The following is a 25558-nucleotide window of genomic DNA, read 5'->3' as shown; positions in this document are numbered from 1 at the left end:
GTGTATTGAATTGAACTGATTGATTACAGATATTACAGTAGAGACAGCTATATAGTAAAACAGAGTGTAGTATGTGGAATTAGGAGAACCTGGGTTCAAATCCAGCCTCAGATACTGTGTGACCCTGGATCAATTACTTAACCTTTATCAATCTCAGTTTCCTCATTTGACATGGGAATAATAATACCTACAGTCCAAAGTTGCTGGGAAGACAAAAGGAGATGACAATTATAAAGTATTTTGCAAATCTTAAAGTGCTAGATAGCTCCTAAATATTATTATTTTATGCTTATTGGCTTATAAAAAGCTCAAAAGAAGAAATCCTGAAGAACATTTAATCTAACTGAATCATTTCACAGTTGAAGAAATTGAATCTCAGAGAAGATGTGACTTTCCCAAAATGGAATAAATATTGTTTATTCTTCTTGAAGTCAATGACTTCTTATTCATCTTAGTAACCCTATAATACTTTGCAGATAGATAGATAGATAGATAGATAGATAGATAGATAGATAGATAGATAGATAGATAGTTCTTGCTTTATGGAAGCAGACTGTTCCTCAGATCTACATAATGAAATTTTGACCCTACCAAACCACATCAATTAGCAGGGCAGGGCATACACAAAATAATACCTTTACAAATGTCATGAAATTACTAAGTTGCAGACATAATAAGTGTAATACCATGATAATAAGAGAATTATAAAATGAAAGGTAAAGTTAATGACAAAGTATGCACACTTCTGTACAGAAAAGTTAACACAAGTATTTGATATATAAATCCTTCCCCATCCACAGCATCTAGCCTTTAACACTGGTGTTTGGCTGACCAACTTATTTAATATAACTTTCAAGAGATGCTTGAACTTTTTCCCTTATATATCTGAGGATAGCAATCAACATGGTCTTTTTTTAGAACTTTTAAAAATCTTGATGTATTTATAATCATTTTTTCAATGCAAGAAAATAAATTCATTTAAAGGACAAAATGTTTTTGGGTGACCTTTTGGACTCAACCTTAGATTCCAAAGCTTCCCTTTCTTTATTCACTATATTTTCAATGAGCAGTTCAATCTGATTCTCATTTGATGGTTTTTCTCCATAAGATTCAACTACTCCACGTCATTTTCATCCACATCTGGCTCTAATTCCTAAACTAATTTTACTATCTTGCTACTTCATTGAAAGATCTGTCTTTGTGAAATCCACAAAAATCGTGAATGAACTGTGGGCACACTGTTTTCCATACTTTCTTCATGCATGTTTCTATTACTTCTTATGCCTTCTATAATTATTTATACATGGTCAAATTTGCTTGTGAATTTATATAAAAGAATGCCATTTATACTAAATGTAGAAGAAATTTCTACTGAATGAATGAATGAATGATTGAGGAAGTTTGGGTTCCTGCTTCTTGGTTCAGGTTTTTTCTTTACTCCTAAAGGAGCTGGGACTGAGTTAGGGATTCTATTCTCTCCTCCACCAACCTTCCTTGCTTCAGCCCCCTTTCCCCAATCCTCTTTCCATTTGCTCAATTCCCTTTCTGCTAGGATAGGTGCTGAAGTGGAACAGTTAGGAACTTTAGGAAGAAGGACTGACCAACCCACAAGAGGTAAAGGAAGAATGTATTAATCTTTCTCCAATCTCTCTCTTTGCCTTTCTCTATATCTTCCTGTATCTGGAAAGCTTTAAATGAGCCTTATGAAAAAAGCCATTAATGTCCATAGTCTAATTCTCATTCCATTCCTCTTTATTAACACTGAACAGTCATGGATATAAGGGAAACAATCTTGAAAAAGGTCAGGAAAAGAATCAGGAAAAGTGACTGACTCCCTGAAAAAAGGACTAAAGGTGGAGGGACAGGCTGAGATAACACCAGGACACACCCATTCTTTGAGGGAAGTCAAATCCCATCTATGGAATTCATTCTTCAAATCAAGGTGGAAAGGTGAAGCTAGCTCCCCTCCCCTACCTCCTTGCAGAGTATTTAGTGGCTCTCTTTGTCAACATGATGGGTCTAATGTAGTGCCACAGGACTTTGACCCTGGTCAGTTTAAAGATCTCTTTCATTGACCTGAATTAAAGTCAAGGAAGAAAAAAAAATTTATTTTCCTCAAAACCATACCTATCTAAATTAGAATTTTATTTACAGTATTATATTACTATTCCTGTAGGGATGAAAGTGAAGTGATGATGAGGAGCAGCACTGGCCACAGTTTCTCTAGGACAAACAGAGATTTTTGTTTTGTTTGCAAGGCAATGGGGTTATAAGTGGCTTGCCCAAGGCCACACAGCTAGGTAATTATTAAGTGTCTGAGGCCGAATTTGAACTCAGGTCCTCCTGACTCCAGGGTCAGTGCTCTATCCACCATGCCACCTAGCTGCCTACAAACAGATTTTTTTAAAAAAAATCTTATAAGAAAAAGTCCAGGATCTCCAGCTCTGTCAGGAAATTGTCTCCAATGAATGTAGAAACATCAAAGCTATTACGAATAACAAAAAACAAAAAATTCACAAAAATGAATATGCTAATATAACTGAATACCAAAAGGGGTTATGAGAAACATTAATATAATTTATCTTACCCCCAATCACTAAAAAGCAAAAGAAAGCATAAATGATAATAAAAGTAAAAATGTTTTAAAATTATTCTTTGAAGAGAAAGAAAAACATCAAAGCAGAGAAAGTAATGAGTAAAGTTAGTGAAGCCTGGTAAATATGCTTCATTAGACAGACTCTATTCCACACAAGTGAAAGATGGGTCATGGGAGGCAGGAAATCATTTGAAGAAATTGCTGTACTTGAAAGGCAGGTGAAATATAGGAGGACCACAGAATAGGGAAATGAAAAATATTGAAGTCATTTTTCAGAAAGGAAAGATAAAAGAAACACAAAAATGTTAAAACTCATAAGCTTGAATTCAGCTCCATAATGGAAAGGAAAGTACTAGAAGCTCATAAGGAGACAGGAGCTAGTTTAAGAACTAGCAAAGGGATATTTTGCCAGTGTCATGAGAAAATTGCTGAGGAAAAGAGAAAACATTCCTTAATAAGATTTTTTAAAAAAATAAAAATTGACTCATCAAGTACAGATAGAAATTAATAAGATACTATCAGCAGGGAGCAGGGTTGTTAAAATGCCATGAAGCATGTAAATTCAGAGCCACTCCCAAAACACTCATTTTCCCTTGAAGATTTAAATTTTCCCTGATTATGCTGGAACTCCAGGCTTCTGAAAATATTAGAATATTCAGAATACTAAAACTGGAAAGAACCTTAGAGATCATCTTATCTTACTCATATCTTACAATATATGGAATATCATCCAGTTCATGCTTAAAGGCTTCCAAAGACAGGGATCTTACCTTTTAGTACAGTAACATAATTCATTATTGGGCAGTGTTTTGTTGATTCCTGATGGCAGCAAAGTTGCCAGATGGTCATACTAGAATACAACATGGTATCTTGAGCCTCACTCAATAAATGTTGTCTCTTAGTGATATGACAGCAAGAAGACTCTTCTTGTAGGGTTTCTTTAATATTGTTATAACTTTTTTGGAAGTCTGGTAAAGCCTATGGATTTTTCTCAGAGTATTGTTTTTAAGTGAATAAATTAAAATACAGAGAACTACAAAGGAAACGAATCATATTGAAATATAATAATATATGTATATGGGTATATATATATAAATATCTATGTACAAACATATATACATACATACATACAGATGTAAACTTACATGCAGACATATACACATAAAGTTCACAGACTCTAAATTAAGAAACCCTGCATCACAATAACTAATTTGAAAAATTTTAATTTCAGCTGTGGTATCATTTCAGTGGTGATGATATGCTATTTTTCCTTGTCAACGAGAAGCAACAAACTTAGGATAAGCTACTGAGATATGAAACTGACAATAAATAGGCAGCTAAAAAGGAAGAAGAAAGTCTATTAGGAAATCCAATTTTGAATAAATAAGGCTTGGGAGTATGAAAATATTATAGATGAACAGAAAATAAGAATGTGAGAAACAATGGGAGTGTGGCACACATCTAAGCATCATAAACACTGGTTTTTTACATAGTGATTTTTGTAAATTGCCTAGAAATAAGAGTATTTTTTATTCCCCTAGTTAATGAATTCCTTTTGGGCCCTAACTTTTTTCCCACTTTGGAAAGCAATTCCTGATTCTACTTTCCATAAGTACATTCTGTGATTTTATTTGATTATGAATCATATTTCAAAGAACCAACCTGGTATGTCTTAGAAACCAAAGAACTGATTTCCCCCCCCAACAAACAAAATGCACATTCATTATCAAAATTATTACCTATTATGACGTGCATGCCAAGTTTTGCCAAATGCTTTGCAGTAGAAAAACCAATTCCACAGAGCCCTCCAGTCACTATAGCAACACTTCCATGTTGTGAAGAAAAAGCTGTATGGGAAAAAAATTACAGGTAAATCCTCATTAGATCTTTCATCAAATATTTTGGGGAATATAAACAAAATATAACCTTAAACTGGTAACTATTAGAAAAGTTTCTCTTCATTATACCAGTATTCTCCTAGTCTATCCAGTTGAATAAAGTTAATCTATAGAAATATGCCACAAGTCTTTCCCAGAACTGTACAGAGAGGAGATATTTGGATTTTCCAAAGGTTGAAGGTCTTTGAAAACCTAGCAGTAAGAGAGAAACAGAAACATAATGGCAACAAGAATATATGCTCATTTTTCCCCTAGCCCAGAGATTATGCCAAGGTTAACCCTTATGGACTCTAAGATACAATACACACTCATATGTTAACTGACAGTGTCCCTCAACCAGAAGGTGCACACTCTTGAGTGTGTGTGAGTGGGTGTGTGTGAAGGCAGAAGAGGAAAAGACTCACTCATCTAGAGCCCAAGGCCTAATCACATATAAGGTGACAGCTGAGGACACTGACAGATTACCTTTGTGTGCTCTTTCCTTCTCTCCTTCATATATATCTGCAGGGAAGATTCGGTCACTTATTGTTGGGTACAGTGATTAACCCTGCTTGATTTATTTTTTTGTAGTTTAACTTGCTTTTTTTTCAAATAAATGAAGTTTTGTGTCACCGGATATCTTTCAGGTCCGATGAGTTGTGGTTTTGAGTAGATGAGGTCCCCAAAATGCTAATAAGCCTAATATCTTTTTAAAATTTATTTATGTCTTTATTTTCATCCATATATAGATTTTTCAGTTACCAAATCTCCTTCCACCCTCCCTTCCCACCCCTCTCCCCTCAGTGACAGTCAGGTTAGCATTGTACAAACATATTTTTCATAAACATGTTTACAGATTAGTTATTTTCAATATGAGTAATTGGGATTAAGGGAAAGAGATATATAAGAGATATTTTTTATAAAGTGTTCATCAGATTGTAAAGGGGTTTTTGTTTTGTTTTGTATTGTTTTTCTTCCTCTGGATGGGGATAATATTGTCCATAGCTGATATAATGCAGTCATCCTAGCTCTCTGAATTGCTGATAGGAATTGCTTCCATCAGAGTTGTTCATCTCACAATGTTGCTGTTAATGTGTACTTTGTTCTCTTAGTTTTGCTCCCTTCTCTCAGCATCAGATCCTGTAACTTATTCCATACTTCTCTAGAGTCTGACCATAGTACAATAATATTCCATAGTATTCACGTACCATAACTTGCTTGAACCTAATATCGTTTGAGGGAGATGAGTTAGCACTTGAGATAGTAGGTCCATGCTACAGTTATAATTCATTTTATACCAGAAAAATCAAAATTTCAGAGGCATCATACAAGCATTACAAAAATACATATGAGGGAGGCAGCTAGGTGGCACAGTGGATAGAATACCAAGACATTTAACAATTGCCTAGCTGTGTAACCTTGGGAAAGTCACTTAACCCCATTGCCTCAAATAAAAAAAGAAAATTTTTTTAAAAATACAAAGTGAGTATAAATAATGAACACTAAGGGGAGGGGGGAGTAGAGCCAAGATGATAGCAGGAGAAGAACCTCTCTTAGGTGCTCTCTCAAAAATATTTCAAAAACTGTAAAATTATGACTCTAACTAAATTTTCTAGAGACAGAACCCACAGAAAGATGCAGTGAGACAATTCTCCAGTCCAAGGTCTATTCCACAGGATTGGAGGAGCAGCACCACACCAGAATGAAAGATCTTCAGCCTCCTGAGAACAGCCTCAGGGAACCTGGGAGCAGCAGCTCCCATCAGGAGCAGTAGTTTCCTGACCTGCACCCCAGGGAGCACCAAGCACAACTTAGAAGGTCAGCAGGGAGACCTCTGCCACAATGAGTGCAAAGCCCAGGCCCTCAGCACAGCTGACACTCAGTGGAGCCCAGAACCCAGGAAACAGAAACAGGCCTGTGGAGTCACCCAGCAGGAGCCTCCAAGCAGCTGCTCCCAGAGTGCTCAGCCCAAAGAAGATAAGGGAGTGGAGGGAGACTGCCAAGGTCTGTCCTCTGTCCCTGGAACAGACTCTGTAGCTGTGACCACATTCAGACCCTGGTCCCAGTCTAGGCCCCCATAGAGCAGTGACTCCCCCCCCCCCCCCCAGCTCCATGACAGAGTGGTACACTTGCTATCATTCACCAACCAGGAGAGCAGAGAGAGCCTCATACACTGAGTTCTTTGTGGGGGGGGTGCCCTAATAATACCCCAAAGCTACCAGAGCTCAAAAAAGATTTTTGAAAATCAAGTAAGGGAGATAGAGGAAAAAATTGGAAAAGAAATGAGAGAGATGAAGGGGATACATGAAAATGAAGTCAGCAGCTTAGTCAAGGAGATCAAAAATGCTGAAGAAACTAACATGCTAAAAAACAGCCTAGGTCAAATGGATAAAACAGTTCAAAAAGTTATTGAGGAGAGGAAATGCTTTAAAAAGTAGAATTGGCTAGATGGAAAAGGAGATAAGAAAGCTCTCTGAGGGGAAAAAATCCTTCAGATGTAGAATGGAGCTAAAAGAAGCTGATGACTTTGCAAGAAATCAAGACAAAATACTTCAACAAAAAAAGAAAAATTAGAAGAAAACACGAAATATCTTATTGAAAAAATAAGTGATCTGGAAAACAGATCCAGGAAAGATAATTTAAAAATTACTGGGGTACCTGAAAGACATGATCAGGAAAAGAGCCTTGACCTCATTTTTAAAGAATTCCTAAAGGAAAATTGCCCTATATCCTAGAAGCAGAGGGTAAAATAGAAATTGAGAAAATCCACCAATTGACCCTGAAAAGAGATCCCCAAAAAAACCCAGGAATATTATAGCCAAGTTCCAGAGAAAATATTACAAGCAGCCAGAAGGACACAATTCAAATATTGTACAGCTGCAGTCAGGATCACACAGGACTTAGCAGCAACTACATTAAGGGCTCATAGGGCTTGAAATATAATATTCTGAAAGGCAAAAAGAGCTTGGAATGCAATCGTGAATCAACTACCCAGCAAAACTGAACATCTTCCTAGGGAAAAGATGGACTTTCAGTGAAACAGAGGAATTTCAAATGTTCCTGTTGAAATGACCAGAGTTGAACAGAAAGTTTGACCTTCAAGAACAGGACTCAGGTGAAGCATAGAGAGTGGATGAGAAGAGTAAATTATGAGAGACTTAATGATGATGAACTGCATGTATTCCTTCATGGAAAGATGATACTAATAATAGTAATACAAACCTTCTCATTTAGTAGGTAGGTAGAAGGAGCTTTTATAGATGAGGCACAGGAGAGAGCTGAATTTGAAAATATAATATATGGTAAAAAATGGAGTCAGTGGGTGAAAGGGAAATGTACTGGGAGTAAGAAAAAGGGGAGGTAGAATAGGCTAAGATATTTCATATAAAAGATATTTCATGTAGCTTTTGCAATGGTATGAAAGGAGGGAAGGAGAGAGGAAAATGAGGGAACCTTCCTTCTCATCAGAAATGGCTCAGAGAGGAAAGAGCATACACACTCAATAGGGTATAGAAATCAAAAGAAAAAGAGAAGAGGGACAGGGGGAGGGGAGGAAGGGATGTGGGTGATAGAGGAGAGGGTAGCTCATAGGAGAAGATAGTCAAATATAACATATTTTCTTTCTTTACTTTTTTTCAAGGTGCTGGGATTGGGCAGTCTGTCCCCAACCACGGGGCCGGGTATTGCTGGGTCTCTGGGGTAGGATGTGGGCTTGGGGCTTTTCGATCTCAGGCTGGTGGTCTGTCTGCTGAGCCACTTGGCTGCCCCACAGCACATTTAAGAAAAGGGACAGAGTGAAAGAAAGAAAATATAACAGATGGTAGTGGGGAGGAATGGATGGAGGGAATTATAATCAGCAACAACAACTGTGGAAAAATATGGAAGTAACTACTATGATGGACTTATGATAAAGAAAATGATCCACCCAAGACAGAGCTATTGGTATCAGAACACAGACTGAAAAACAATTTTTTCTCTTTCTTTTACTTTATTTCTCATGAGGTTTTATATTTTTGTGGGGGAGGGATATTGTTTTTTCTTAAACAAGAATATTTTAGTATTGTGTAAATAAATTAAAGAAAAATAAAAAAATATGAAAAAAAGGAAAAAATAAAGAACACTAAGCACCTAGGTACTATGATAGGTACTGGAAATTCAATAAACAAAAATGAAGTCTCCTATCTTCAATAATCTCATACCTACTGGAAGAAATAACATGTGTTAAGTTTCAGTATATACAAAATAAATACAAGATAATGGGATGGAGTAATTAGGGGAATAAGGAAAGTTGGTAGAAGGTGGCATGTGAGCTGAGTTTTTAAAGGAAACAAAAAATTTTGCAGTAGAATCAGAGGTGAGGAAAGGGTGTGTGGCAGACATAAGGGAAAGCCAGAGCATATAACATACCATGACATATAAATCATCCATGAAAGACTAGAAAAGATCAGTCATATATTAAGAAAAAGAGAAATGAATACCTCTGAGACAGTCAAGGAACCAAAGTAAGGATAACTGTGTTTTGGGTTGATGCCCTATAGAAGATTTATGAAAATAGGGAAGGGCACAGGATAGAAAAGGAATGCTATAACTTGTGGTCAAGGATAATCATCAAAGGGGCAGCTAGGTGGTACAGTGAATAGAGCACCAGCCCTAGAGTCAGGAGGACCTGAGTTCAAATCCAGCCTCAGACACTTAATAATTATCTAGCTGTGTGACCTTGGGTAAGTCACTTAACCCCACTGCCTTGCAGAAAAACAAACAAAAAAGAATAATCATCAGGGAAGCTAGGTGGCACAATGGATAGAGAATTGGCCCTGGAATCAGGAGGACCTGGGTTCAGATCCAACTTCACTTGATACTTTCTAGATGTGTGACCTTAGACAAGTCATTTAACCCCATTGCTCCCCAAAATGCAAAAGAATACTCATAAAGATGAAATCATTGTTTGAGTTTTTATTTATATATAATAGGTGATACCTATTGTGATTTCAGAATGAGACAAAGTGTTTTAGTTTTATTTACATTTACAAAAACAAATCTGAGGGAACCAAGATGGCAGAGTACAAGAGGTCACCCAGTCAAACTCTTCCAATATCTCCTTCCAAACAAAATTAAAATAGCTACTAAAGGGAAAGGACCTATTGATACAAATATATGTATAGCAATATGTATAGCAGCTCTTTTTGTGATGGCTAAAAATTGAAAATTGAAGGGATGCACATCAATTGGGGAATGGCTAAATAATCTGTGATATATGTTTATAATGGACTGTTATTGTGCTGTAAGAAATGATAAGCAGGATGATTTCAGAAAAACCTGAGGTGATACACAGAATCAAAAGAATGTTGTACAGCAATATTTTTCAGTGAAGACCTGTGGATGACTTAGCTACTCTCAGTAAAATACAATGATCTAAGACAATCCCAAAAGACTCATGATGAAGTCTACTATCAGACTCCAGAGGGGAAAAAAAACTGATATTGACAGAATACAAACTGAAGCACGTTATTTTTCATTTTCATTATTTCATTTTTTCTTGTATTCCAGTGTTCTTCAGTACAAAATGATATGGCAATGTTTTATATAATTGCACATGTATAATCTATATTTGATTCCTTACCAGGGAGGGCAGAGTAGAAAGGAGGGGAGGGGAGGAGTAAAATTTGGAACTTAAAATTTTAAATAAAAATGTCTTTAAAAAATTTTAAGCTTTCCAAAAATACAGAAAAAGTTTTTAAATTCAAATTTTGGAGCAGGAGAGCCAACAAAAGGTCAGGGTGAGACATTTTTGCAGCCCAAGACAACATAGGAGGTTGGAAGGAGAAATCTGTGATACAGTGAAAGATGACCCAGAGCAAGGAAGGGGCACCAGTGGTGGGTTTTGGGGGTAGCCATGGCAGATCCAACAGCAGCAACTTCAGCCAGAGACAATGAGGAGACTGGACAAGTGGGAGCCCTGGTCAGTTTCAAGGTGGAAAGGAGGGCATCCAATTGTGGATGCTACGAGAGAACAAGGAACCTGGACATAGTTCCAAGGCAAAGAGGAGTGCTAGTGCTTGAAGCTGCAGGGAGGCAGAGACCAATACTGGACAAAGACCAGAACACAGACCCAAGAGACCAGGGACCACAGCTCTACTCAGATAATACTAACGTGGAAACATCAAAAATTTTCAGACTCAGAACTAGTCTCTGAAAATAGAAACATGAAGAAGCTTGATGCCTAGAACAGTGGCACAGAAGACAAAAACAAACTCAGAAAAAGGCAATACTATGAAATAGCTAGAAACAAAAACTAAAAAACAATAATAAAATAAAATAAAGCTAATTGGATCAAAGCCCAACAAGAATTCAGGGAAGAGTTAAAGAAAAAGAGAAAGGGATCAGAGGAAAAATTAAAAAAAAGAAATGGGAGTGATGCAGGAAAATTATGAAAAGAGAACTAACAGTTTGGTTAAAAAAGGCAGAAAAATATTGAAGAAAAAATATTTAAAGAAAACAAAAATGGTAAATGGTAAAAGTGGCACAATATTTTGCTGAGGAAAAGAATTTTTTAAAAAGCAAAATTAGTCAAATGGAAAAAGAGGTACAATAGATCACTGAAAATAATAATTGCTTAAAAATTAGACCAAGTGGAAGCTAATGACTCCAGGAGATATCAAGAAACAATAAAACAAAAGAATGAAAAAGAAACTATAAATTATATCATTGGAAAAACAACTCAACTAGAAAAGAAATTGAGAGATAATTTAAGAATTATTGGACTACATGAAAGTCATGATCAAAAAAGAACCTAGATGTGATCTTTTAAGAAATTACCAAGGAAAACTGTTCTGATATCCTAGAACCTGAGGGTAAAATAGAAATTGAAAAAAAAAATCAGCCCATCACCTGCTGAAAAAAATACCAAAATGAAAACTCACAAGAATATCACAGTCAAATTCTAAGAGCTCCCAAGTCAGAGAAAATATAATGGAAATAGCTAGGAAAAAATAAATCAAATATCATGGAGTCAAAGTCAGGATAACACAAATTTTAGCAGATTTTACATTTAAGTCCTGGAGAGCTTGGAATAGTCATTCTAAAGGGCAAAGGAGATAGGATTACAACAAAGGATCACTTACCCAGCAAAACTAGCTATAATTCTTCAGGGGGGAAATGGACATTTAATGAAAGAGAACTTTCAAGCATTTCTGATTTTTTAAAAAAAGGAGATGAATAGAAAATTTGACATTCCAACATAAGACTCAAGGAAGTGTATATAAAAAAGGAAAACATGAAAAAAATGAGACTAAAATTTAAACTATTTATTTTCCTATATGAAAAGATGATTGTTGTTTGTCCTTCATTTACAAAAAGGACAGACACAGGGTAATATCTTGAGTCGTAGGTGAATTGAATTTAAGTGTGGCAAAACTGGAGAGCCCAGGGATCAGACAAAAGTCAGAATGACTAGAAATGGGCCAGGAGGCCCTTCATGTCTTCAAGTGCTCCACAATGTCTGCTTCAATCACCTTCATAGTCATTGGAATAAATTGTTTTCATCAGCCCATTCAACCAGAGGAATGTTTCACATGCTTAAAGTAGACATTCCCCTAACTTATAGGAGGGGTGACCTATCAGTTACCCTTAATCTGGTTTAACCCATTGGCCAAGCACTTTACCATGGCATGGCTGCTATGCAAGCTATAACTTCTGGAGTCACAGGTGAGAACTGAGTGGTAAGTAAATAGTAAAGGTGGATGAGCAGCCCTGAAAAGGGCTTGGCAAGAACTCACTCCAGAGGTGCTAGTCCTCCTTGAAGATGGGAAGATGATACATGTAACTGTATTATTATTAGGGCAGTTAGGAGGAGTCAACATAAACAGAGGGCATATATACATATGAATCAATTAGGTTGGGATAATCTCAAAAAGTACATTGGGAAAAAAAGAGTAGGGAGAGGTAGAATAGAGAAAATTTTCTTACATAAAAAAGGCATACAATGAAGAGTTTTATTAGTGCAGAGAAAAATTGTGAGGTTGCAATACTTGAACCTTATTTTCATCAGAATTGATTCAAAAAGGGAAGAATAGAGAGGGAGGGGAGAGAGAGAGAGAGAGAGAGAGAGAGAGAGAGAGAGAGAGAGAGAGAGAGAGAGAGTTGCTTATAGAAATCCATCTTATCCAACAGGAAAATAAAAGGAAAAGGAAATAATAGATATGGGGGAGGGAAGATGATAAAAAAGAGGGGGATTAAGGAAGGCAGTGATCAGAAAGAAAAAAAGACTTTTGAAAAGAAATGGGGGTAGGGGAAATAAATAGAAGAAAAGAGAATGAAGGGAAATATATACAGTAATCATAACTGAATGTGAATACAAAGAGATCACCCATAAACTGGAAACAGGGAGCAGAATGAATTAGAAATCAGAAGCCAACAATGCCGTTTATAAGAGATGAAATTGAAATAAAGACACAAACTTTTAAAATAAAGGCCTGAAGGAGAATGTATTATTTTTCAGTTGAAGTAAAAAAAAATAGCAGTAAAAATCATTAAGTCAAACAATGCAAAAGCAAAAATAGATCTATTTAAAAGAGATTATCAGAGAAACTAACATTTTGCTTTATGGTACTATAGACATACAATGAAGAATATCATTTTTATAAAAACTAAGCTTCTCTGATAAAGACCTTATTTCCCAAATATTTGAATCAAATTTATAAAAAAATGAGTCATTTCCCAAATGACTGATAATCAAAAGATGTGAACAGAATCAAAGCTATTTATAGTCAGATGAAAAATTCTCTAAATCACTATCAATTAGAGAAATACAAATTAAAACAAGTCTAAGGTACCATACCCATTATACAAGATAAATGCTGGAGGGGATGGAAAAAAAATAAGTATTCTAATAAATTACTAAAGTTGTAAATAAGTTTGACCATTGTGGAGAACAATCTGAAACTAGAGTCCTAACACTGTGCATATCCTTTGACCTAGGAATACCACTATTAGGACTATGCCCCAAAAAAGATCAAAGGAAAAGGAAAACATTATGTGTTCAAAAATAGTTATAGTGTATCTATACTTAGTGGTGACAAAGAATTGTAAATTGAAGGGATTCTCATCAATTGGGGAATGGCTGAAGAAGTTATAGCATATGATTATAATGGGGTACTACTGATCTATAAGAAATGATGAATAAGCATGGTATGATCAATATTAAGTGATGTAAAGTGAAGTGAAAACAACTAGGAGATCATCGGACAGCAATGTTGTAACAATAACCAACCCTGAAAGACCAGGCTACTCTGACCCATACAATGATCCAAAACAGATCCAAATGACTCTAGAAGAAAAAATACTATCCTTTTCCTTCAGAGAGAGAACTGGTGAACAATTAGTGCTTTTTTTGTTATACAGCTGATATCAAAAATATGTTTTGTATGATTTCACCTGAGTTATTAATTGATATCATTTTGCTTGCTTTATCAGTGAATAGGGTAAAGGTGGGAGAGAATTCAGAATTCAAAATTAAAAAGAAAAGAATATTTAAAATAAATAATACATTTTAATGATGTGTCATACATAGCTTTGAAATGGGGGAAAAAATAAAAATTATTCAGTAAATGTATTGTGGAATTCTGAGTCATTTTCAAGATAGTGAAGCTGGATAATGTCCTAGAAGAAATACTTTTCAAAGGTGAAATCCAAAACATGAATAAAGGTAAATCATTTTTTATTTTAGACACACTACTGTTTTTTCTCAAGCTATCCTTCATCCCTGGAAGCTATTCTTAGTACATTTTTACTTAGCACACTCTGCCTAGCATGTAATAAGTGCTTAATAAATGTTTATTGACTGAAAATGTCATGAAGAGAGTAAGTCAAAAAAGTTATTCTCACTGTCATCTAAAGTTTCTTAAGTCTCTCTTGAAAACTTACTGGTTGATGAAGTTGAATTGTACATTTCCTTCAGATTACTTTAACATCTTATATCACTTTAACTTCTTACTTTTAATCGTTGATTAAAGGAATCTAAAATTTGGGGTACTTTTGTTTTCCAGATTCTGATTAATGAATTTTCTCCTGATACCTTTAATTGGATACTATGGCATTTTTTTTTACTTCTGTGGTTTAAGTAATTGGTCTTACTTCTTTAGAGTAATTATATCCTTGAATGCTAGAGGAAAAGAAACATAATATTTGACACATAGAACTTACATCCTTGCTTAGAGCCAAGATATGCACACTTGAAACAATTATAAAACAATATAGCATGTAATAAAGACCTAATTGTGAAGGAGAGACAATAATTCTCATCAGAACCCACTCCAATCCCTGATACAAATTCTAAAGCTGAAGAAAAGAACAATCCACTAAAAATCACAAATCAGCTATCATTATCTGACTTGCTTTCCATAGCAATGCACCAATGAAGCATATGGAAGAATGCCAATCTAATATTCCAATTAAATTCAGCTAATGTGGCAAAGTTCCAACTAAATCCAGCAATTGTGTTAAAGTCATCAGCTCCTGCCAATTCTCTGAGATACATCTCTCCATTTTTTTTAATCCTACTGCCACCCTGTCCTCATCTTCCCATTCCATCCCCAAGTAGAAAAGACAGTAAAGGCAGAAGAGTCTTTCTAGGAGCTTGACTGTGAAAAGGAAAGATATAAAATGATAATAGCTTCATCCATTGCAAAATTCCCCCCTTGAATCTTAATATATCACATATTGTGAATCTGGTAAATACCCCTATAAAATGCAATGAATCAGGTAAGTACTCCTATATAAGTCAAAAATAGTCAATATTAATGAACCCTGCAGAAACATAAAATAGTTCAGAGCTTGTCTGAGAGAGCAAAGAAATTTCAGGAGAATGGTTAGGTCAGAACTGAGATGACAAGGAGATGAGAACTGAATAGGCGATAGAAAAGACTAAGAGTTTAGCAGTGAAAAGAGAAGAGGGGTTATAATATGAAATGTGAAAGTGGCAGAGTCAGAGGAAGGGTTTCATTTGTTTTGTGGCTCAGAAGATACACATATTTACAGATAATGAGGAGGAAGTCATTAGATAAGAATAAGCTGAAGAGATAGGTGAAGATATAAATTCAGAGGTGTGGAAGAGTTAACATAAGGGAACTTACTGTGGTGGAAATGAGGGAAATGAGGGATGGCACTATTCACCTCAGTTGAGTAGCGGGCAAGATCATCTAAAAAGTTGAAGTTGGGGAGGATTGAAGTTTTGGATTTTGGGAAATTTGATTTGGAAGAGTGAATCACAAATTAACAAAATAATGTCTGCAGAGCAGTGACAGTCCAGGTGAAATTAGGTAACATTAATTGAGAGTAGACTCAATTGTGAATTCCTTCCCCAGAGTTCAGCAGTTTAAGAACAGAATCAAAGGAAGAAGAGAATAGTGTTGACAGGATTAAGGAAAAATGGAAAGACTTGGGGGAAAGGAATACAAGGGTGAAAAATAATGCCCTATTTGAATCATTTAAGGTCAAGACTGGAAGATGTAAAGAGAGGATGACAAAGGATTGGTAGGACTGGGAAGGATTAAGTGACTAGAGTCAGGACAAGAACTAAAAGCAAGTTTCAGGAGTTGAAGAGGAGGAAGGACAAGAGATATTTAAAGGGGGGGATTCCAGAGTTCAAGATGAGAAAGAAAGTTCAGTTTTGTTTTGTTTTTTTGTTTTTGATAATAGAAGCATGTGGATGGTTTAGGCAGAGTGGTGATAGACAAGATGATGAATTCCAGGATCAGAATGTTCAAACTACAATGTAACAAATTCTGAAGTCACAAAGAATAAGGGTAGTGGGGGGATAAGAAGACTAAGTCATGTGACAAACTTTTGAGGTAAAAGGACAGCAACAACCTTTTAGATACAGTGATAAGTAAAATGAACTTCAACGGACACAGGGGTGCCAAGTATTAGTAGCAAAAGACAGGTCTGGAAACGGCAGAGGGAAGCAAGGAAGAAATGTCATTATTCTTCCTGGACAAGCTTTTCAGGAAGCACTGGAAGAAAATAATAATAAGTGTATCACTGGATTCAGAGGTTATAGGAAACTGAAAAAAAAATCATCTAGCCCAACCTTCTCATTTCTAGATAAGGAAATTGAGGGCAAAGGGTTAACATGATTTTCTCAGATTTACACCTGTGAAAGAAAGTACTAGGGCTCAAACCCAGGAGTCCAGGACTTTAAGAGATTATTGTATTTCAGTTTATTTGTAAAATGGAAAAAATAATATTGACCTCTGTCACAGGATGGTTGTGAAAGCAATGTGTAAATTTAAAATTATGAAATAAATGTCAGTTATTATGAAAATTCATAATATAATATAAATATCAGCTATTATAATAGGGAATAACTAAGTTTCACAGTGGATAAAGTGTCAGACCTGGAGCCAGGAAGACTTACTAGCTATGTGGGACAAGTTATTTAACTTGTTTCAGTTTTTCCATCAGTAAAATGCAAAAGTAAATGGACTCCTCTAGTATCTTTTCCAAGAAAAACCCAAATGAGGTCACTAAGGATTGGAAACAATTGGAAACAATTGAAACAACAAAACTTATTATAATACCAGTTTCATTTCTAGGAATGGGAAACTTAACACTTTGCCCTACTAGATTCTATTGTGAGATAGAATCTTAATATAAATAGTCCAAACTTCTCATTTCACAGGTGAAGAAACTGAGACAAAATAACATGGAATGATTTTCCCAAAGTCAAATAGCTAGTTGGTTAAAGAACTTAGACTAGCATTCCCATTTTCTGGATCTTAGTTCAGTGGCTTTATACTATACTATGATGCTGTTAATATAAATAATCAATCTAAGTTATAGAATATTTAAATATATGTAAATATTATGGCTATGCACTGCATAATTGGCAGAGCTTCAAGAGACTAGTGTAATAAAAATATTTAGTTTGATAACAGATTATAACAAGTTTAGATCCGTTGCTACAGAGAAGCATTCGGAAAAAAAAAAACCAGGATAACAGCAAGTTCCAGAGTAAACTTCATATATCCAGAATATAATAAATATTTTTTTAATTTCCCTGATCCTATGATCTGGACATAACTTACTATCTTCTTAATATTCAATTATCTGATCCTGTCTATTATTTTCAGCAAATTAAATTTATTGATGAGTCAAGTAAGAACAGAAATCTCAGAATACTTCCTTTTATCTTATAAATATAAAACTCAATAAATTAATATTTTCAAAAGTCAGTTGATCATAATTCCATGATACTATCTCCCTTGGTTACTAAGTGTAGTAAAATTCCCCCCACACACACACCCCGAGATGCCTAATTATAGGCAGAAAAAAATAACTAAAAAAACCTTGCTTTTTCATGCTTTCAGAATGTCATTTTAAAGTTTAGTTCTTAAGGAAAATTTTCATTAGTAGCTTTCAAAACTTTTTTTAAACAAACATTAACTTAAAAATCTTTCTGAGTCAGATGACCAATATTATCATATTAGTCAGGAGTAAAATCTGAATTTTAAACAAAATGATCCAAGCAGTAGATCTCAAAACATGACTCCTGATATTTCTCTAAACTACTGGTCCACAGGAAAACTTCTTGTATATTCAGATTTATGGAAGGATAACGTCTGTAATCTCAGTTCTTCCAAAAATTAACAATTTTTCTAATAATATTTAATAAAAAAGCACACTATCATTTTAATCTTAGTAAATACAAGGCCTTTCTCATCATTAATTCTGGTGTGATTTACCTTGGGTACCAAGCAGCAGCAGGTTGTCCAAGTGATCCACATTACTTTTGATTCTATTAAAGCAACTGTGCTATAGAAAATTTCGAGTCAGGATTTTGTCTTTTTCTTAATTTTTTCTGTCCTTAGCACTTGCACATAGCATAACTTTAATAAATGCTTCCTGATTAACTGAAAAATTATTACATAATTTATTCTGGGTCAAAGGGTTCTCACATATTCACAAGATCATAAATTTAGAGACAGTAGAGTCCTTAGGGGGCATCTTATACAAATAGACCATTTTATATGACCTTAGGGATCATCTTATACAAATGTACCATTTTATATGACCTTAGGGTCTCAACTTTCTTGCTCTCTCTTCCTCAGTTTCTGACCTTATCATTCCACTGAAACTGCTCTCTCTCATCTTATACAAACTGAAACTGCTCTCTCTCATCTTATACAAATGTACAGAGAAAACTGAGGCTTAGGAAATTTAAATGACTTGACTCCTGTTGCACAATGGCATAGCCCAGATTTTAATACAAGTCCTCTGACTCCATATGGAAGAATATTTTCCTTGGCATACCTCAAAATATAATTCCAATTCCCTAAAAAACATTCCATGTCTTTGTGTTTAAGTAATATTTAATGACATTTATCTATCAATAATAATTAATTTTGCATAATGATATGCAATAATAACAACATAATAATAACAACAAACATAAGATATATACTTATTGATGTTGAAATACTTAATACTTAGGTGCCCAGAAAAGAATTATCCTTCTTTTGTGCTTGACTAAGGACTTACCCGTTACTTCCAACAAGAGAAATGTTACTTTAGTCCAAGATAACATAAAAGAGAGTTATTAAAAAAAAATTCAGTCAAATCAAGGAAGGTCTGTTTTTAGAGCCTAGAACCTAATCCAAAAAAAAAAAAACCCACTACTGCCGAAATATTTTGAAGCTCTCCAATATCATTTTGGAGCCAAAGGGCAATTTCCACATCTCAAGAAATAAAAGATCAAACACCATCCTATTGGGCAAAAGGGAATTTTTTCTAAGGAGGCAAAGAATTGGTAAGTAGGTTGCTGTCCTTCCCAAACTATAAATTATCCAGTAAACACAGAAAGAATGAGGTGTTGTCATTATGCTGACAAATTCCAGAGGAAGGGGATATTACTATAATCAACAACAGAAGCCTAGGTCAGGCTCCAGATCCTGATGATAAGAGGATTTGCAGGTTAAGAGATTAAAGGAGTTGCCAGTTTTGCTAGAAATGAAGTGTCAGATGATTATGATAAACTAAGAGAATATCAATCACTCATTTCCCAATTTTTTTTTTCAGTTTGAGGCAGAATGCATTAGGACTATTATGATTGGTTCATTAGCGAAGAGTGGTAGAATTGCAAATGCAATCTATTAAAATGGAGCTATCATCAAATAAAACTCCACTGGGTCAACTTGATGAAAGAGAAATTAAGCTTGATAAGAATATACCCTTAAAATAAACCTTTTAGATACCTCCTTAAGTTTCTCAACACTCCTCTTTATTCCCATTCTCTCAGCTGAGACCCTTGCCTCATATTTTATAGATAAAATTCTCTTGTCTCTCCTATTCATCTCCTATCACTCAATTGTCTTTGGCCTCTCTCCTCCTTCATCCTTGCTTCATATAAGGTGACCTTACTCCTTACCAAGACTAATTTCTCTATTTGTTCTAGGAATCTCATTCTAACCCAATTGTACCAACTGATTGTGCTCTCAGTCATCCCTATTCTACTGATTCTTTCCCCATTTCCTACAATGTCTCCCAGATGGGGGGGGGGGGGAGACACGACCTTCAATCATTCTTCCATCCCCTTTAATTGTAGTCCTATTTTCTTCTACCTTAGTAGCTAAACTCCTTAAAAAGATTATCTGCAAGGGTCTCAACTTTCTTGCTCTCTCTTCCTTACTCCTTAGAATTCAGTTTCTGACCTTATCATTCCACTGAAACTGCTCTCTTTAAAATTATAAATGGTCACAGTTGCCAAATCCAATGACCTTTCCTCAGTTTTCATTTTCTTGTCCTCCCTTCAGTCTTGGAACTGTTGATCAATCCCTCCTCCTTGATACTATCTTCTCTCTTGGTTTTCAGGTCACCTCTCTCTCTTGGTTCTCCTCTTACCTACATGTCTATTTCTCCTCTGTCTCCTTTGCTAGATCATCCTTTGGATCAAGTCCCCTAACTATAGATATCTTTCAAGGTTTTGTCACAGGCCCTCTTTTCTTCTATACTGTTTCACTTGGTGATCTCAACTCTCCATGAATTTAATTACTACCACTATGCTGATGATTCTCCAAATCCACCTATCCTACTCTAATCTCTCAGTTGACCTCCAAAACACATTCCCAACAGCACATCTGACATCTTGAACTGGATGCCCAAGAGACATTATAATCTTACTATATCCAAAACAAAATGCATTGACTTTACCCCAAACTCTTCCCCTCTCCTATCTTCCCTAAGACTGTTCAGGGAAATACCATACTTCCAATTTTCCTTAAAATAATAAGCAGTATCTTCCTAAAATCTTCAACAAACATTATAAGCAGTGGGAATAAACTTGAAGTATTTTGAATATGCCCCCTTCTCTCCTCTGACACTGACATTCTGCAAGAGCAGGCCATCATCACCTCACACTTAGACTTTTGCAATACACTGTTGGAGGGTCTTCCTGCCTAAAATTTTTTCTTTCTTCAATCCTTTCCCCATTAAGCCCAACTCCAGTGACTTCTTATAGCCTCTAGGTTCAAATATAAAATATCCTATTTAGCATCCAAAGCACTTTATAACTTAGCCCCCTTCAACTTTTCCCAGCTTCTTGCATCTTCCTCCCCAATACACAACACCAGTACTCTGGTTATTCCATTAAACAAGATACTCCATCACTGGACCAAAGGCATTTTCTTTGTGTCCCTTGCCTGGATGCTCTTCATTCTAAGCTCCAGCCACTGACCCCTTGGCTTCCTTTAATTCACAAATAAAATCCCATCTTTTACAGGAATCCCTCTTAATTCCAATGTTTTTATTCTTTTAAATATTTATTTATCCTGTCTATAATTTGCTTTTTGTGTGTGTGTGTATGTATATATATATATATATATATATATATATATATATATATATATGTATGTATTTAATTGTCTCTGATTAGATATCTGTTCCTTGAGGGCAAGGACTGTCATTTGCCTCTTCTTGTATTCCCAGGGTTTAGCACAGTAACTTGAGCACACAGTAGGTGCTTAATAAGTGTTCATTAATTGATTAAATGCCTACCATTTGCCAGATACTTTGTTAAGTGCTTTACAATGCAGATATCAAAAAGGTCCTTTCTTGACTTTTTGAAATACTGCCTAAGGTCCTCAACTGTTTTGTAATTTGAAAATCTAAGTAAAATCCCCATAAATTAAGTTTTTTCTTCTACTTTTAAAATACATACTAAATGGTAGATAGTACAGAGCTTGCTCATTAATTGCCTATTATGTACAAAGCAAATAGCTAGGTTTTCTGAATGGTCACTGTACTTAATCCTAAAAATTAATCAAGGATCCCAAGATAAATTCTAGAGCTTGCATAACACACTATGAATTCTCTTTGGAATGAACCTTAGATTTTAATTTCCATACAAAAAACATACTGTGCTCTTTTCACAAAGGAAGGAGTTAACAAGTATAAACTGAAACCTAAAATGTGAGAATGGCCAAGTGTTATAATCCCCAGATAAACATTTTGGGCTTATTCCAGTACCCATATTAATAGTCACTAAAAAGATTAGTACTCATGACCCAAAATGGCACACACTAACAAACTCCCACAAAGTAAATATAACTGAAGCCTATGGCATTAAATTATTTCCTAGAGGCATTTACAATCAGAGGTTGGCACAAGAGGGATATTTTACAAAAACTAAAATGCTCTGCCAGTGAAATAAGGACAAGAAGTAGGTGGTGGTGAGAAAGGTGTGATGATATAATCCTACCAATTACATGCTAAATGGTAGAACCCAGTGCCCTAGAAGATAAAAGCTCCAAGAAATTTGTTTAAATATGAGAACAAAAACTTTGATACTCATATTAAGAAGTGTATCCCTATATCTACATTTCAAGTGCAAACTTAAAAATTATTCAACAGATTTACCACAAACAATAGCCACCATGAATAGAGGACTCTGGCCTAAATTTATATTACTTAGTGATGTTCAAGACATTTAAAGTGGCATGTTTTAGGATGACTTTCTTTCAACACTCTTACTCTTGCTATGTCTAATCAGACTATAGATTACTTATATACTATAAAAGAGAATAATTATTTTGCCCTGTACCTTTCTAATTTCATGCTGCTCCATTCATAGAATCATGATTTCTCCAAGTAGGAACTGGCTCCAGAGGTAATTTGTCCTAATATAAAAGCAATAGACCTAAAAGTTTAAGTAATATTCTTGCACTAATAACATTTCTAGATAAGGGGTGGACATTTGCTCCCTTTGGCAGAGGGCCACAAAGGGCTGTAGCCCTGAGTTAATAGCAGGCAGCTCTCACTGCCAAGTGGGCCACACAGCTGGGATGACTTGGAGCCTAGTGGAAGAGAGAATAATAGAGCTCAAGTTAAGACTACAATCGTTGTACCCAGTGAAAATGAATCCAGAAACAGGGTGGTGATGAACACAGGTCTATTTAATGTTTTATATTTTACGATCCAATCAGGAAAAGGAATATAAATGAGGATTGAGGAAGAAGGGGTGGAATGAAAACAGAATGGGAGCCACATCAAGCATCATGTCCTCAAATATCATACCCTAGGCTCCATACTAACCAAGATGAAAGAATTCCTTAAAGAGAGGTAGCAAATATAGAGAAGCAGCAGATTAAAGTAGAAAGGATGCAGAACTGGGAGTTAGAGGATCTGCTTTTGAGTCCCAACTCTATCCTTTACAATCAGAAAAATTAACAATAAAAATCTATTTCTAAGTACCTAAGACACTGTGAATCAGTCATTCAATCTATAAACATTCATTAAAGACCTACCAGGTGCCAGGCACTATCTATACTAACTGCTAGGGACACAATAAAGGGTAAAAGACAATCCCTGCTTTCAAGGAAGTCACAATCTAATAAATGATACTACAGCAAAAAACTATGTACAAACTATAGATATTTATAGCTAGATATACACATACATAATAAAATAGAAGTAATCTCAAAGGGAAGGTACTAAGATTAAGGGGATCCAAAAAGACTCCCTGTAGAAAGTGAGATGTTAGCTAGGACTTGAAGGAAGTCAGGGAATCTAGCCAGCACAAGTTAGGAGGGAAAGCATAGGGGAAAGCCAGTGAAAATATTTGGTGCGTCTTACTGAAGAAACAGCAAGGAGATCAATGGCCCTGGTCACAGAGCACAAGGAGAGGAATAAGGAAAGTGTGAAAAGGGGACTAAAAAGTGGGCAAAGAGTCTTATAATTGATTCTGAAAGTGAGAGAGAACCACTAGAATTTATGTATGACTATGAGAAATTCAGTTTGAGGTATCCATGAGGCAGTTTGGAAATAGGAGAATGGAAAACAGCTGAGAGGTTCGACTTGGATAAGTGGATTTCAGAATCATCAATATGGAAATAATTTAATTCATAGGAGCTAATGTAAAAATAGGACAGAGAGAGAGAAAAAGAGGACCCAAGATAGAGAGCACTGTGAGAGACAGTAAAGGTATGACCTGGATGACAATCTAGCAAAGGAGACTGAGGAGTGGTAAGACAGATAAGTGGAGGGAAAAAAGGAGAGAGACATCTCAAAATCCTAGAGAGAAGAGAGAATCAAGAAAAAGAGGATGAAATGCCAAAGACTGCAGAGAGGTCATGAAAGATAATGATTAAGAAAAATCATTTGAATTGTGAACTAAAACATCATTGGTGAAGGGAAGTTTTGTTTGGAGAGAGAAGTTTTGTTTCAGTGAGGACACATCTGGAAGATAGGAAGAACTTAACAAATATTCAACTGGCTAAATGTCTCATTAAATAATCACTATCATTGTTCTTACTGATGATGGTGGTGGTGGTGGTAGTGGTAGTGATGATGGTGATGGAAACAAGTAACACCTCAATTCTGGCTATTTTATTATACTCCAGAGGAAAAGGAGGTTTACTGAGATCCTTGAGGACACGGATATAATATGACAGGAAATGGGCATGGGAATAAGAAGACTAGCTATTGTATCTATTTCTGGAATTGCCACTTACTAATAGTATGACCATAAGGAAGTTATTTTATAGTTCTAGGCCTCAATTTCCCATTTACAAAATATAAGGATTAAACTAGATAGCCTGATGGTTTTGCTCTGAAGTTCTACTCAACAATCAAATATACACTAGTACTTCTTAAAAGTCTCTTTTCCCATTCTGATTCCAGAAGGCAAGAAAACCTGTATTCTGAAGCCAGCTAAAAGAGAAAAATCACTGTAATGCTTCTTGAGAAAGGCAGAAAGCTAAAATCTCTCATCATAGTGAGAACTCACAAAGAGCTTTATCCCAAAATTGCAAAGCCCAATACTCCATCTTTCCATTCAGATGATCATTGCTTCTGGGTCCTAAAATATGAATTCATGATCCCAAGGTAAATTATGGTGTCTGCTTCTTCTCCTCCCCATCATAATAACCTCATTTGCTCTCCACAACAATCCTGTAAGGTGGGGTTACTATTATCATCAAAATTTCACAGATGGGCAAACAGGAATAGAGAAGTTAAAATTTGTTCAGATTCACACAGTTAAGTGTCTGGAGGCAGAATTTGATCTTCCAAACTCTAGATTCAGGATTAAATTTGTCCTGAATAGAATCTAACTCAAAATCATATAAAACTGAAAGGAAAGATGAAGGACTTTGCTTGAAAAAAATTTTTACAAGTCTATTAGTAGACCTAAAAAAAAAATCTCCTTTATCTTAAAATAATTTAGTGCCATAGAGGATACAATGCTGGTCTTGAAACCATGAAGAACTAATTTTAAATTCTGCCTCAAATACTTATTATTTGTGTGATCTTGGACATCCTGTAACCTCTCTTGCCTCAGTTTCCTCATTTGTAAAATGAGAGAGTTGGATTCTATGGCCTTCATGGTCCCTTTCAGTTCTTACTCAATACCACCAACACTTCTTGCCAAAGAATTTGCCTTCTTCCCACCTCTTTCTTCTTTGCTATTACAGGTGGGGCAAAGCTGTGTGGGTGGGTATTTTCCTTCTCTTAATAGGAAACTAGTTCTTACTAGGACAACAGATTATTTTACTTTTTTCCCTAACCATCCATCTTCCTTTTTCTGCTGTTTGTCCTA

At 35.5% G+C, this 25558-nt stretch overlaps 2 protein-coding genes across 3 annotated transcripts in view; both read right to left on the bottom strand.

Moving 5' to 3' along the window:
• Window positions 1–25558, bottom strand: part of DHRSX (dehydrogenase/reductase X-linked) — a 394657-nt gene that overhangs the window by 298184 nt on the left and 70915 nt on the right. Inside the window, exon 2 of one of the 2 annotated variants that reach the window (XM_074213642.1) lies at window positions 4336–4443. The exons of the other annotated variant lie outside the window; for it this stretch is intronic. Within the exon in view, the coding sequence (XP_074069743.1) occupies window positions 4336–4443 (108 nt within the window). The remainder of the gene's footprint in view (window positions 1–4335; window positions 4444–25558) is intronic. 2 annotated transcript variants of the gene reach the window in all.
• ZBED1 (zinc finger BED-type containing 1) overlaps window positions 4362–25558 on the bottom strand; it is a 92002-nt gene continuing 70805 nt past the window's right edge. Inside the window, exon 2 of the mRNA XM_074213641.1 lies at window positions 4362–4443. The gene's annotated coding sequence lies outside the window, so the exon portion shown is untranslated. The remainder of the gene's footprint in view (window positions 4444–25558) is intronic.

Source organism: Macrotis lagotis, chromosome 1 (genome assembly GCF_037893015.1).
Source record: "Macrotis lagotis isolate mMagLag1 chromosome 1, bilby.v1.9.chrom.fasta, whole genome shotgun sequence".
NCBI classification, from domain to species: domain Eukaryota; kingdom Metazoa; phylum Chordata; class Mammalia; order Peramelemorphia; family Peramelidae; genus Macrotis; species Macrotis lagotis.
The sequence above is the reverse complement of the archived record's forward strand: the minus strand, read 5'-3'. Positions and strand labels throughout refer to the sequence as shown.